Raw genomic sequence first — 15,891 nt, 5'->3', positions numbered from 1 at the left:
GGGAGAAATTCAATCAGTGGCATTTACTGAGTGCTTACTTTGTGCAGAGCACTCTACTAAGCACTTGGGAGAGTACAATACACCAGAATTAGCAAAGACATTCTCAGCCCACAACAAGTTTACATCTTAGGGGGGGAAATAAACATTAATATAAAAAAATTGTGGTATTAAGTGCTTACTATGTGCAAAGCACTGTTCTAAGCGCTGGGGGATACAAGGTGATCAGGTTGTCCCACGTGGGGCTCACAGTTTTAATCCCCATTTTACAGATGAGGTAACTGAGGCACAGAGCAGTTAAGTGACTTCCCCAAAGTCCCACAGCTGGCAAGTGGTGGAGCTGGGATTAGAACCCACGATCTCTGACTCCCAAGTCCGGGCTCTTTCCACTGAGACACGCTGCTTCTCTATGAATAAATGAGTTTAGAATATATAATTTAAAGATAGGTGCATAAGTGCTGTAGGGTTGGGGCTAATATCAAATGTCCAAAGGTCACAGATCCAAGTGCAGGCAGTTTGAGACATGTTTAATTTGAGGTGTCAGCAGTAGATGTGTCCTGAAGGTTCAAGGAGATGAGAGTTTGTGTGGAAGGAAAGAGGTCAGGGTTGGAAATGTAGATATGGACATATCTATACATCAGTATAGATATGGTAATTGAAAGCATGGGAGCAGGTGCAGTTAGAGAATAAAAGGGAACCTAAAACTGAGCCTGGAGGGACTCTCACTTTCAGAGAGTGGGAGGCAGAGAAGGATCCAGCAAAATGAGAGAGAGAGGAGAATCAAGAGAGGACAGTGTCAGTGAAGCCAAAATTGGATAAAGTTTCAAGGGGAAGGGGATGGCCTACAGTGTTGAAGGTGGCTGAGAGGTCTAGAAGAATTAGGATAGTGAAGATGAGAAGCAGCGTGGCTTAGTGGAAAGAGGCCGGGCTTGGGAATCAGAGGTCATGGGCTCTAATTCCGGCTCAGCCGCTTGTCAGCTCTGTGACTGTGGGAAAGTCACCTAACTTCTCTGTGCCTCAGTTCCCTCCTCTGTTAAAAAAAAAAAAAAAAAAAGGGGGATTAAGACTGTGAGCCCCCCTTGGAACAACCTGATCACCTTGTAGCCCTCCCAGCACTTAGAATAGTGCTTTGCACATAGTAAGCACTTAACAAATGCCATCATCATCATCATGCCATCAGATTTGGTGAGCAGGTCATTGGTTACTTTAGAGAGGGCTGTTCCAGTGGAGTGAAGAGGCAGAAGCCTGATTGGAGTTTTATTCTATCCCAGCTCTGTCACCTGCCTGCTGTGTGACCTTAGGCAAGTTATTTAACTTTTCTTTGCCTCAGTTTCTGCATCTGTAAAATGGGAATTAAATACCATTTTTCCCTAAGACTTTAATTCCATTTGGGACAGAAATTGTATCTCACCTGCTTACTTGTATCAACCCCAGCATTTGAGAACAGTGCTTGACATAATAATAGTAATGATTAAGGCTTTTGTTAAGCACTCACTATGTGTCAAGCACATTTCTAAATGTTTGGATAGATACAAGTAATACAATAACAGAGGGGACTCACAGTCTAAGAGGGAAAACAGTTATTGAATCCCCATTTTGCAGATGAGGGAACTGAGGCATAGAGAAGTTTTGGGGTTTTTTTTTATAGTATTTGTTAAATGCTTACTATGTGTTAAACACTGGGGTAGGTACTAGTTAATTAGGTCAGACACAGTCCCTGTCAGGCATAGGGCTAAAGGTCAAGTAAGAGGGAGAACAGGTATCTCCATTTTACAGTTGAGGAAACTGGGGCATGGAGAAGTGAAGTGATTTGTCCAAGATCACATAGCAAGCAATTGCTAGAGCCCGGGATTCTGACTCCCAGGCCCATGCTTTCCAATTGGCCATGCTGCTTCTCCAAGATCACAGAGCAGGTAAGTGGCAAAACTGGGATTAGATATATTAGTCATATAGTAAATGCTTAAATGTTACATTATCAATATTTTAATTATGATTATTGTTGTGTGTCAGTCCTGGAGCTAGCTTAGAAAAATACCCTATGTTGATTGTATCCTTTTACATTTGGCTGAAACACACACACACACATACACACCACTCCCCCTTCCCCCACACCCCCCAACAGTCCATAACACCATTGTATCCTCAATTAAGGATTTGGGGGAAAACCTTTAGTGGTGAAACTGTAGCCACATGCCTTAGAGTATTCATCAGGAAGTACATATTGAATGAAGCAGTCCATTTAGTTGTTTTCAATAATTGTCTTGGAGAAGCAGTGTGATCTAGTGGTTAGAGCCTCTATCCTCCAGTCCTGGGGGTATGAAAGACCTGGGTTCTAATCTTGGCTATGTCACTTGTCTGCTGTGTGACCTTGGGCAAGTCACTTCACTTCTCTGTGGAATTCTATTTTTGAACAGTTGGTCTTTAAAGCAGGTGATCTTGTTCATTGTAACTGAAGGAAAGAGATGCAGCCTTTGAGGTATTCTTTGATTCTTTTTTTTCCCCTCATATGGAGGGGTGAGAGCCACAGAAAGCTAATGCTGTTTTCTTCCCAGAGCATTTATAAGTCCCAGGAGATGCTATTACCTCTTCCTTTCATAAAAGAAAAAAGTTTGGGTTGGTGAGCTCCATTGGTGTCTCTACAGAAAATCTTTCACTTGAGTCATTTAAAATTAGGTAAGGCCTAGAAAATAGACTCTTGGGAATGAATAGTACTGGTAGAGGCCAAATTACTTAGCAACATCTGAAGAGAAAAGATAGCTAGCTAACTTGATAGAGAATAGTTAGATGTTCCTTAAAGGGGATGGATCTCTGTGCTTATCTATATATTCTCTATAAACAGTTTTCCTATTAAGCAGGGTTTACAACCTTGAAGGCTGAATTAAGGAAAACTTTCATTATGGTAAGCCTGCCTTGACACCATATCTATGTGTATAAAAGTTGCTTCAACATCACAGTGCAGATAGGTGCATGCTGGTGGAAGAATATTCTGTTTCTTGAAAACCATGCTATTCAAATTGCATAGTGCAAACCATGTTATGGAAGGATTAAGTATATTTTTATATCCTAGTCCATATTCCAATACAGGCTCTCTGGACTCTGAATTCAAGTGTAGTAAAGTATTACAACTGGCTACATCTGGGGTGCATACTGTGGGGAGAAAAAATAAATGACACAAAGAAGAGAATTGAGAGGCATGGCCAAATCACAGAAGGGTAAGTGACAGGGAGGGAACTCTATAAGAAAAACCAGAGAGGTGGAAAGGAATATGGATAGAGAGAGAGAGATGGAGTGGCAAGTCCAGCATCAGTTTGCCCAGTGAAATTAATAATACAAGTGCATCACTAGAAGTTACAGGCAGGAACCTACTTACCAGCTCTTCTAGTCTCCCAAGTGCTTGTACAGTGCTCTGCACACAGTAAGTGCTCAATAAATACCACTGATGATGACAATTCCATGAACATGGAAAAAAAGGTAACAGGGCTAAAAATGAAGTTTCCAAGTGTCCAGAGTTTAGAGGTGCTATGCCTACTAATTACATGTTTATCTCATTCTTGATTAAAAGAAGCATATTTACTCTGATTATAATCCCGCAAAATTTAAAGAAACATTGGAGGACTCTGTGTGAGGCTTCCCACCAGAGGACAGTTTGAAACCATTGCCTTATGTGCCAAAGGACCTTGGATTTCTCTGTTTAGACATGACCATAATGGACTATATGGAATCATACAAATCTTAATCCATTACTTGGTGCCAAGGAGGTGCTTGGTTTTATTCTTTTTTTTTCGTGAAAATGTCTGGTTGTAATACTTTACTACACTTGAATTCAGACAGAATCCAGAGAGCCTGTATTGGAATATGGACTAGGATATAAAAATATACTCAATCCTTCCATAACATGGTTTGCACTTAAATTTCCATTTAAGCCTCTACTAGAAAGAAAACAAAAGATACTTTTCTGACTTTTGATGCAAGGATCCTTCTCAGCCCATGTTTTGCTGGGACAAAATTGAAGGTTCCACCCTCTGTAACCCCCATTTAACTAAAACTGGAATGGAAATGGAATCCCAAAGTACTGATGTGGATTATCTCAGTATGGTATCTCAGAGATTCATTGAGGAGAAAGGTGATGAAGTCAGAGCTTAGTTTGACCATTTTGGCAACTCATGGTGAATAATGGTGGTATCTGTTAAGCACTTACTATGTGCAGAGCACTGTTCTGGCGCTGGGGTAGCTACAGGGTAATCAGGTTGTCCCACATGAGGCTCACAGTCTTCATCTCCATTTTACAGATGAGGTAACTGAGGCACAGAGAAGTTAAATGACGTGCCCACAGTCACACAGCTGACAAGTGGCAGAGCCAGGATTCAAACCCATGACCTCTGACTCCCAAGCCCACGCTTTTTCCACTGAGCCACGCTGCTTCCCATAGTGTGAATGCTAGGACCTTTTAAATTGCACCATCTGTTCCAATATTTTTGGCTTGTCTTGGCCACCCAGGTGACCTACAGTATTTCTGGTTGCATCCGGAACCTGAAAATGGAGGAGGCCCCCGTTGATCTGGAGAATCCGACATCCAGCTTCCATGTTGGCACCTGCTTTGCCAGTAATCAGAAAGGCAACTACTTCGATGGAACAGGTTTTGCCAAAACAGGTGATCCTCTCTATTTGGCCTAAAAATGAATACTGACTCTACGGTTGTAGTACATATAGTATAAATACCCGGCTTGTAAACAATGGAAAAAGTTGGTTACTTTAGTCACAGATCAGTAAATCCCTATATTGAGGTAAAAAGAAAGTTTACCAACTCTGTGATACTGTAAACTCCCCAAGCACTTAGTACAGTGCTCTTCATGCAGTATTCAGTAAATTCCATTTATTGATTTCTCCTGCAGTTCTATTTTTGAACAGTTGATCTTTAAAGCAGGTGATTTCCTAGACAAGGTCCACTGTGACTGAAGGAAAGAGATGCAGCCTTTAAGGTATTCTTTGATTCTTTTTTTCTCATATAGAGGGATGAAAAAGCCACAAAGGCTAGTGCTCTTTTCTTCCCAGTGCATTTATAAGCCCCAGGAGATGCTATTATACCTTCCTATCGTAAGATGAAGGGGTCAATTTAAATCCTAAGGGGGAGGGGGATAAGAGGCCAGCAGCAGGGTAAATGCTGGGTGCACCAGGGTTCTTCAAACCTATAGTGATAATAATTATAATTATGGTATTTGTTAAGTGCTTACTATGTATCAGGCACTATACTAAGCACTGGGATTAAATAGAAGCAAATCAGGTTGGACACAGTCCCTGTCCCACATGGGACTGTCTCAATCTCTATTTTACAGATGAGGTAACTGAGGCACAGAGAAGTGAGGTGACTTGCCCAAGGTCACACAGCAGACAAGTGGCAGAGCTGGGATTAGAACCCATGACCTTCTGACTCCAGGCCTGTGCTTTATTTACTATGCCTTGTGGCTTCCCATGCTTTTCCTTCAGCTGTAGAGAAGCTTCAAGGCCTAGTGGAAAGAACACTGTCCTGAGAGGAAGAGGACCTGGGTTCTAATCCCAGCTATGCCACCTTTTGTGTGACTTTAGGCAAGTCATTTGACTTCTCTGGGCCTCAGTTACCTCATCTCTTAAAATTAGGGATTAGATCTTACTTCTGAATTACACTGTGAGCCCCAGGTGAGACAGGGACTGTTTCCAACCTGATTATCTTGTATCTACCCAAGTAGTTAGTACAGTGATAGATACATAATAAGCACTTACCAAGTACCATTTTAAAAAACGGTTTTATTCTCCCCCTCCACTGTGTGGTTCTGAGGTGCTTCCCACACTCTACTTCCTTCCCAATCCTTCCTTCTGATTTTTCTCAGCTATGCATTTACACTTCCTTCAGAAAGGGGCAACACAAAGTGATCCTCCTAGCTTCCTCATCCCCCTCCTAAGTTTGGGGGCCAGTGGAACAGTCTGTCAAACCTCCTCCTTGCCAAATGTTACAGATTCTACTCTGTTACCAGCATCCTTGACTTTGCAGTTGCCAGTGACAGTGTAGCATGCGGCTCTCATCCTTAAAACACCATCTAAGCTTGCTTTCACTGAGAACTCCCCTGGTTCTCTTCATACTGCTGGCTGATCTATCTCAGTCTCTTTCCATGGTGATTCCTCAAGCTTCCACCCCATGGAGGTATCCTCTGAGTCCCTTGAGGAGTTAATGTACTGTCATGGCTTTAGATACTACCTCTCTGAGGATGTTTCCCAAATTTAATTTTGCTAGCTCTAACCACATACCTCCAGGATGTTTCCATATGGATGTCCTGCTGGACATCTACTTGAGTTATCTACTGCCAGGGCTTTAGATACTACTGATACGAGGAAGATGCCCAAATTTAACTTTGCTAGCTCTGACCACATACCTCAGGGATATCTCCACATGGATGTCCTGCTAGATCTGTTAATGCAATATGGCTAAAAATGAAGTCATCTTCATTCCCAAATCCTCTCTTCCTCTTCACTTTTCCACCCCACTTGGCAATACTGCCATCCTCCCTGCCTCTGAAACCCATTAACGTAGCAATTTCTTTAACTCCTTGCCCTCTTTCAAATCCCACTTTAAATCACCAAATAATAACTGTGGTATTTGTTAATAACTTACTGTATGCCAGGCACTTTACTAAGAACTGGGGTGGATGCAAGCAAATCAGGTTGGCCACAGTGCCTGTCCCACAGGGGGCTCACAATCTTAATCCCCACTGAGGTCACTGAGGCCCAGAGAAGTGAAGTGACTTGCCTAAGGTCACACATCAGACAAGAGGCAGAGCTGGGATTAAAACCCACGACCTTCTGACTCCCAAGCCTGTGCTCAGTATGCCATACTGCTTCTCTGTGGCTCAGTCACCTCATCTTGTAAAACGGGGATTAAAACTGTGAGCTCCATGTGGGACATGGGCTATGTCCAACTTCATATCTACCCTAGCGCTTAGTACAGTGTCTGGCACAGAATAAGCAGTTAGTATATACCATTAAAAAAAAACTTCATTCCATTCAAGCCAACCTACTCACTGTACCTCATTATCATCTTTCCCATCACCGCTCTGTTGTTCAGGCTATGCTCACCTCTTCCCCTCACACCTCTGCAACTTCTTCCAGTCCAACAGGCCACAGCTCTTACATCCTTCAAAGCCTTCCTGAAGGCCTTCCTGAAGGTCTTCCCCAATTAAAATCCATTTCAGCCCTCTCAACACCTTAAGCACATAGAACTCTCAATCCACTCTCCCATTCATTCATTCATTCAATAGTATTTATTGAGCGCTTACTATGTGTAGAGCACTGTACTAAGCGCTTGGGATGAACAAGTCAGCAATAGATAGAGACAGTCCCTGCCGTTTGACGGGCTTACAGTCTAATCGGGAGAGATGGACAGACAAGAACAATGGCAATAAATAGAGTCGAGGGGAAGAACATCTCGTAAAAACAATGGCAACTAAATAGAATCAAGGCGATGTACAATTCATTAACAAAATAAATAGGGTAATGAAAATATATACAGTTGAGTGGGCGAGTACAGTGCTGTGGGGATGGGAAGGGAGAGGTGGAGGAGCAGAGGGAAAAGGGGAAAAAGGGGGTTTAGCTGCAGAGAGGTAAAGGGGGAGTGGCAGAGGGAGTAGAGGGAGAAGAGGAGCTCAGTCTGGGAAGGCCTCTTGGAGGAGGTGAGTTTTAAGTAGGGTTTTGAAGAGGGGAAGAGAATCAGTTTGGCGGAGGTGAGGAGGGAGGGCGTTCCAGGACCGCGGGAGGATGTGGCCCAGGGGTCGACGGCGGGATAGGCGAGACCGAGGGACGGTGACGAGGTGGGCGGCAGAGGAGCGGAGCGTGCGGGGTGGGCGGTAGAAAGAGAGAAGGGAGGAGAGGTAGGAAGGGGCAAGGTGATGGAGAGCCATGAAGCCTAGAGTGAGGAGTTTTTGTTTGGAGCGGAGGTTGATAGGCAACCACTGGAGTTGTTTAAGAAGGGGAGTGACATGCCCAGATCGTTTCTGCAGGAAGATGAGCCGGGCAGCGGAGTGAAGAATAGACTGGAGCGGGGCGGGAGAGGAGGAAGGGAGGTCAGAGAGAAGGCTGACACAGTAGTCTAGCCGGGATATAACGAGAGCCTGTAACAGTAAGGTAGCCGTTTGGGTGGAGAGGAAAGGGCGGATCTGTACCTATGTACATACCCCCAGTATGGCTAAACACCATCTCGGTTGAATACCGCCTTTTAAATCAACCCCATACCTTTAGTTTATATTACTGCTTATCTCATCAACTAGATCATAAGGCCCTTGGTAAAGTACAATAAAATTACTAAGTATTGTCTCTAGCTTCTCATTGCAATGTACTCTGCCAAGGGCTTAGTACAGGGCTCTGCACTCCACAGGTGCTCAATAAATTCTACTGCCTAAATGATTACGTATGTACTAGTATTCTGATTGCTTTCCTCAATTCTACCAACAGTTGGAGCCTATAAAGTGGGAACTGATCTTCTGGTGGAATTTGAATTCCGAACAACTCGGATGAATGGCGTCCTCCTGGGAATCAGTGGCCAGAAAATGGATGGGATGGGCATTGAGTTGGTGGATGAGAAAGTGAGTGATGAGATGTTGATCTTATATGGGAAATTTTGGCAGTGGCCTCACTTCATTAATGCATGTGGGTCAGTTGACAGAGAATGGCTGGGTCCCAATATTCTCATCTGTTAGATGAGGATTAAATGCCTGTTGTCCTTCCTTCTTAGACGGTGAGCCCCATTTGGAATAGGGACTCTTTCTGACCTGATTATCTTGTACCTATCCCAGTACTATAGTACTTGGCACACTAGTAATCACTTAAAAAATACCACTTATTATCATTAATAATAAGATTAAATTGAAGAAAACCAGATGTGGAAACAACTAAGGCTTTTTCCCTTATTTAAACCACTTTTCCCTTTCAATTGACCATGGACAGGTCTGTAAAATTTCTGGGTCAATAAAGTTAAAGTTAAATAAATTTAACCTATCCCACTAAGCGATCCAAACCCAAACAAAAACATCAGAGGCACAGACTTTTTTTTCCCTCAAGAAGCAGAATCTCAGATACAATTACAATGAAAATATGAATTGCATAGGCACCATACCTCCAGAGAGGCCAGTGGTGTCCAAAACTTCAACGTGGTTTGAAAAGTGAGCAGCTTATCCTCCTAGGATGTGTAATAGACACACGTCATTTTTCATCCTTGCACGATCTTAAAAAACCTGCTCAGTTCTCAAATTTCCATACCTGCCGGAGTAGAGTGGCACAGATTTCTCCACTCAGCCTTGGAAATTGTCATGCCCCTACATTTATAAGTTATGTTCTAGACTGGCTTAGCCCCTGTGGCTAAAGCATTTGCATGAAAGAGAATCAGTGCATCAATTCAAGTCTTGCAAGTAAGTGAAGCTCCTGGAGAGAGAGTGGAAGCTTGCTAGAAATTTGAAAAAAAGTTGAATGATAAAGAATTGACCTCAGGTACGCTTTCTCTGGTGAATCAAATTAATTGGTCCAGCCACCTCAATCAGGAGCCTCTCCGAGGGATCTGGAAAGCAGTAGGAAATTTAATGAACCAGGCTTCAACAAAAACACAGTTCTTTTTTGAGTCTGGTGTGGGTCGTCCCAGAAATTGCCCAGGGGAGAAAAAGGGTGAGATTTTCAGAATCCTTCAGTTACTACACAGTCCTTCTGTCAAAAGGGGTTTCCAATTGAATTTTGTAAAATGGCATTACCAGGCTTGATACAAGCTTGCTGTTTTCCCCTGTAATGCCCAGAGGTGCAAACATGATTTCTATTCCCTACAGATGCCATTTATATTTTAATTCAAAGTAACCTTGATTTGACCCAAGTGCATATATCTGTATTCTCCTTACAAAACCGTTAAGATTCCAGCTAGTAGCTGTAGGTATATTACTTTCTCCTCAACCAATCAAGTTGAATTTTTTTTCCCCCATCTTCAGGTGCTCTTCCACGTGGACAATGGTGCAGGCAGGTTCTCTGCTACCTATGACGCTGGTGTCCCAGGCACTTTGTGTGATGGCCAGTGGCACAAGGTCACTGCCAACAAACTCAAACATCGCATTGAGTTGACAGTGGATGGGAACCAGGTAGAAAGCCAAAATCCAAATGCCGCATCCACCTCAGCTGATACGAATGATCCTGTGTTTGTTGGAGGGTATCCTGGTGAGTGAAGGGTAAACAAAGGGAATTCTGGGACAGAACATACAATGCTTATTTCAACACTAATAGAAAGAATGTCCAGGAGAGTGTGTCTCAGCAATAAGATCTCCTGCCTACTTTTAAGATCCCATAATACCAGATTTGCTGTAGAGATTTTCAAGGTAGCCCCTTATCTCACTGGCAAGGAGATCATTAGACATTTGACCTTAATCAGAAAACATTGGCTTAGATTTCCTTAAATCAGATCATGTTTTATTATGATTTCCCCTTTTGATTTATAGGTCTTTTGAGGATTGCAAATAAAATTTATCACTCAATTCCCATTTAAAAGCCTGTCAATATCATTAAGCAAAGCATACAAATCCCAGAGACATACTTAGGGTGCTAAGAAGCAAGACTGACCACCTTAAGGCACACCTAATTCATATTTCAAAATAAGCTCTGCAAATCCCAGCATTTCAAGAAAGGGGGATCAAGTCTCCATGTTGATTAATACATACCATTATTCTGAATAAAAGCATCATTTTCATAGGTTAAAATACAGTATTAGAGGGGGAAATATTTGAGTTATGGAAGATAAGTACTGGAAATTAATGCTGGGTTTTAAATCTTGACCTTAAACTGCGAGCCTAGTTAAGAGAATGGGAGTGGAGAGAAGGAAATGCAATGCTGGAACTGCAGAGAGAAAATGGAAAAGTTATTTGTTGAGTATGGGATGATATGCCCAAACCTTCATTCTTTAGCCAATCATTCTTGGAAGATGATGTGCAAATTCAGTAGACTTGATCCATTTTCAAATGTTTACCAGAGCAGAGCCAGACATGTTGTGAATGTTCAACCTATCCATGATGGTGATGGTGAAATTCAAATTACGACACTTGCCCAAGCCAGCCGGTGGGTGAACATATCCTGGCTCTGCCACTTGTCTGCTGTGTGACCTTGGACAGGTCACTTAACTTCTCTGTGCCTCAGTTACCTCTTCTGTAAATGAGGATGAGCCTTTAAGCCCTATGTGGGAGAGGGATTGTGTCTAACCCAATTTACTTATAATGATAAATAGTTGTGGTATTTGTTAAGTGCTTACTATGTGCCAAGCAGTGTTCTATCCACCCTAGCACTTAGTACAGTGCCTGGCACCTAGTAAGCATTTAAGAAATTCCACAGTTATTAATATTAATGAATGAGCCACCTTGCATTGGCATCATGAGCTTTAAGTTCTGTCACCAGCCCTCTCTACCTCGAGAAGGATGCTCGAACAAAACCAGAACTCTTTCACCTTTATTTTCCAGGTGGCCTCAATCAGTTTGGTCTGACAACTAATATCCGGTTCAGAGGATGTATCCGGTCCCTGAAGCTGACGAAAGGCACCGCCAAGCCACTAGAGATTAATTTTGCCCGAGCCTTGGAGCTAAGAGGTGTTCAGCCTGGATCATGCCCTGCCAGCTGATTGCGAATGATTGAAGACTGAATCATGCCTCTTGAGCCTATGTATCCTGCAAATGCAATATACTTCAGCTATGTTTGTTAGTACAAAGCCTTCATGCAACAACTACAAATTCTAGCAGTGACATGTTCCCTTGGTGCAATCTCAGAGTAGATCACAAAGTGAAATTTTAATTTGCTAACTCTGTTGTATTGTGCTCTCCCCCGGGCTTCGTAAATGCTGTGCACATAGTAAGTGCTCAATAAATACTGATGAATGATTTATTGATTTAGTTTCTCTCCCAGTAAGGGGGAAAATTACTAGTATCTTTTTCCCCTCATGTCCTCTATAGCTAGGGTGGAAGACTTCCCCTTTTGTCATATAGAGAGAAGGTTGTTTGCCAATTCCTCCTAAATCTTTTCCAGAATTATTTTCCCAGGTCTCACCTTTGGCCGCTTGGACCATATCCATGAAGGATTTTCTGGAGGAGGATCTCAGCTTGTCTGCTTCCCCCACTTAAAGTTTTCAAAACAACTCCTGGCTCATCTTTCTCTAATCAATCAATCGATTGTATTTTCTGAGCACTTACTGTGTGCAAAGCACTGCACTAAGTGTTTGGGAGAAAACAATGTAACAGAGTTGGTAGACACATTTCCTGCCCACAAGTTTACAATCAGCTTCACTAAGGTCGAAAACATTCAAGTTTTGAAAGTACAGTTATGGGTTAATTGGGCAATGCTACTGCCCTTCGTTTTTCAGGTTTGTTTTAGCATATAACTGTTTAGTTTTAGCATATAACTGTTTTAGCAATCCACTCCAAGTTCTGTGAATGGAACATTTAACACATCACCTAATGTTGAAATGATGAACAATTCAAAAATTGCATCATTACTCAAACCCATCATCAACTCCTCTGTATGTCTCTAAATTTAAACCATAAGCAAATTCCCAATCCCAGGGAAGAAGACAGGTTGGCTTTGATTTTGGAAAAGTGTATGAATTGGAAGGGCAGGTAGACTGTAGACTGCCCTTACTGGACAGGGATCGTGTCTACCAACTCTGTTTTATTGTATTTTCCCAAGTGCCTAGTGTAGTGCTCTGCACACAGATCAAATACCATTGATTGATTGGGTTTTAGGAGCAGTAATAGTATTTATTAAGCACTTGCTGCATACAGAGACCTGTATTAAGCCCTAGGAGAGACTACACAGGTGGAAATTAGTGGATAGATGATTTGCCACTCCCTTCCTCAGCATTCCCTCTCAAGGAAATACCACTGCATCGTAGTTTGGGGATTTGTTTTCAGACTCATGTTTATGATTCACTCAGAATGAGGCATCCCCAACTTGGGCCATATCCTATACTGGGGGCATTTGTACCATGGGAAACTTTAAATACTGCACGTGTCCTTTCTCTCTACTTTGTACTTAGTTAACCTTCAAGGTCTCATTTCAAAGCTTTAACCGATTCTCTCATTGTCCCCAGTAAGTTCTCCAGAGCTAATCTTTCAGTCTCTGAAAGCACAGCCTTCACCAAGTTACCACCAGAGAACAAAGCACTTCACCTGCCATTATCAGTATGGACTGTTGGAAGTTTCACAGTCTTGCAAAGTCACAAAAAGATCAAATTAACATTGTAAAGAAAACAAGAAAAATAAATAGGGCACTTCTTATCAATGGCAGGCTCTGCTTTCCAAGAGGTTTTCTTATCAAGAAAGCAGATGATGGTAATTTGGAACTCTTTCTTCAACCATACACTGTACCTGTTCTGTCCCTCACCACTAACCCCTGAAATTAGCTATGGTATGTGCAAAGCATTTGTGATGTTAGGAGAATAATAACCTCAAATGTTTCTCCATCACTCACATGAAGTTATGTCCTGTTAAATCTAATACTTTACGGTCAAGCATCAGCAATAAAACTGCTTAAAAAACATTGAGTCTCTAGGTTGAAACATTCTCTTATGCCTGGATAACAGACCATTTTCTAGGATCTTGCATAGCCTACACAGTAGAAAAGAGCTCTATTTGCATCTCTAAAGTAAGAAAATCCTGACTGATTTCAGCATGATAAAAAACAAGCTGTAACTAATATTCTCCCTCAGGTGCCAGGAGCAGAAAATAAAAATACAACACGTACAGAATTGGTCTAAAAGAGTATCCTCTAAATTGACTGTAAACTCCCTGTGGGTAGGGAACATGTCTACCAACTCTTTCATTCATTCATTCATTCAATAGTATTTATTGAGCGCTTACTATGTGCAGAGCACTGTACTAAGCGCTTGGAATGAACAAGTCGGCAACAGATAGAGACAGTCCCTGCCGTTTGACGGGCTTACAGTCTAATCGGGGGAGACGGACAGACAAGAACAATGGCAATAAATAGAGTCAAGGGGAAGAACATCTCGTAAAAACAATGGCAACTAAATAGAATCAAGGCGATGTACAATTCATTAACAAAATAAATAGGGTAACGAAAATATATACAGTTGAGCGGACGAGTACAGTGCTGTGGGGATGGGAAGGGAGAGGTGGAGGAGCAGAGGGAAAAGGGGAAAAAGAGGGTTTAGCTGCGGAGAGGTAAAGGGGGGATGGCAGAGGGAGTAGAGGGAGAAGAGGAGCTCAGTCTGGAACGCCTCTCGGAGGAGGTGAGTTTTAAGTAGGGTTTTGAAGAGGGAAAGAGAATCAGTTTGGCGGAGGTGAGGAGGGAGGGCGTTCCAGGACCGCGGGAGGACGTGGCCCAGGGGTCGACGGCGGGATAGGCGAGACCGAGGGACGGTGAGGAGATGGGTGGCAGAGGAGCGGAGTGTGCGGGGTGGGCGGTAGAAAGAGAGAAGGGAGGAGAGGTAGGAAGGGGCAAGGTGATGGAGAGCCATGAAGCCTAGAGTGAGGAGTTTTTGTTTGGAGCGGAGGTTGATAGGCAACCACTGGAGTTGTTTAAGAAGGGGAGTAACATGCCCAGATCGTTTCTGCAGGAAGATGACCCGGGCAGCGGAGTGAAGAATAGACTGGAGCGGGGCGAGAGAGGAGGAAGGGAGGTCAGAGAGAAGGCTGACACAGTAGTCTAGCCGGGATATAACGAGAGCCTGTAACAGTAAGGTAGCCGTTTGGGTGGAGAGGAAAGGGCGGATCTTAGCGATATTGTAGAGGTTAAACCGGCAGGTCTCGGTAACGGATAGGATGTGTGGGGTGAACGAAAGAGACGAGTCAAGGATGACACCGAGATCGCGGGCCTGAGAGACGGGAAGGATGGTCGTGCCATCAACAGTGATAGAGAAGTCTGGGAGAGGATCGGGTTTGGGAGGGTCTCCCAAGCACTTAGTAGAGAGCTCTGTACACAGTAAGCACTCAATAAATGCAATTCACTGATTTATGCATACAAAATTCAGTCCCAAGTATTGGCTGGGGTGATGGGGGAGGGGAAGGGGAAAAGTTTTGCTCAAATTCTGAGATCAAAACCAACATCATTTCACACAGAATAAAGTAACTATTCTAATTTGGAGATGAGTTGCCTCTTGATCAAGTCCCTTAAAAAAACCATGTTGATCAGTCACCAACAAGACAAAGCTCCTTCCTTAGCCACCTACCTCAGTGAAGAAGAAAGACAAATCACCTTCCACTTATTGACAGAAAACCCCTTCCTACTAATTGATGTTATTTTTTCCTTCAAGAAAATGAGTTGTGATTTTGACAAGAAATGTTTAGGACTGAGGTCTTTAGGTTTCTACAATCCTGCCAGGAAAGGAATTCACTGATCAAGAGCAGAATTCAACTTGCATTCATCACAGTACTTCTCAGATTAATCACACAGGAAAATACTACACTCTGTTTCTACCACAAGTATTCAGTTGGCAATAAAGGCAGAATCAGAATCATAGGTAGTCAGCCTAGACTGGAGAAGCAGCATGGCTTAGTGGATAGAGCATGGGCCTGGGAGTCAGAAGGATTTGGATTCTAATCCTGGCATTGCCACTCATATGCTCTGTATCTTTGGGCAAGTCACTTGACTTCTCTGTGCCTGAATTACCTCATCTATAAAATGGGTATTAAGATTGTGAGCCACATGTGTGACAGGAACTGTTTCTAACCTGATTGCCTTGTATCTATCCCAGCCTGGGACATAGTAAATGCTTAATAAATACCATAATTATTATTATTATAGAACATGGTAGACATGTTCCCTGCCCTCAAGGAGCTAGCAGTCTAGAGGAAAAAGCTTACAATCTAGAAATAGATGCAACTGTGTCTCAGACCTGAGTTATAT

At 42.8% G+C, this 15,891-nt stretch overlaps 1 protein-coding gene across 1 annotated transcript in view; it reads left to right on the top strand.

Moving 5' to 3' along the window:
- LAMA2 (laminin subunit alpha 2) overlaps nucleotides 1-13,563 on the top strand; it is a 586,243-nt gene extending 572,680 nt beyond the window's left edge. The window contains 4 exon segments of the mRNA XM_029049645.2: nucleotides 4,495-4,648; nucleotides 8,473-8,603; nucleotides 9,987-10,209; nucleotides 11,496-13,563. Of these exon segments, the coding sequence (XP_028905478.1) occupies nucleotides 4,495-4,648; nucleotides 8,473-8,603; nucleotides 9,987-10,209; nucleotides 11,496-11,653 (666 nt within the window). The 3' untranslated portion in view covers nucleotides 11,654-13,563.
- Nucleotides 13,564-15,891: the final 2,328 nt, after the last annotated feature.

The sequence above is a fragment of the Ornithorhynchus anatinus genome, chromosome 2 (genome assembly GCF_004115215.2).
Source record: "Ornithorhynchus anatinus isolate Pmale09 chromosome 2, mOrnAna1.pri.v4, whole genome shotgun sequence".
NCBI classification, from domain to species: Eukaryota; Metazoa; Chordata; class Mammalia; order Monotremata; family Ornithorhynchidae; genus Ornithorhynchus; species Ornithorhynchus anatinus.
Note: the sequence above shows the minus strand (reverse complement) of the source record. Positions and strands in the feature narration are given on the sequence as shown.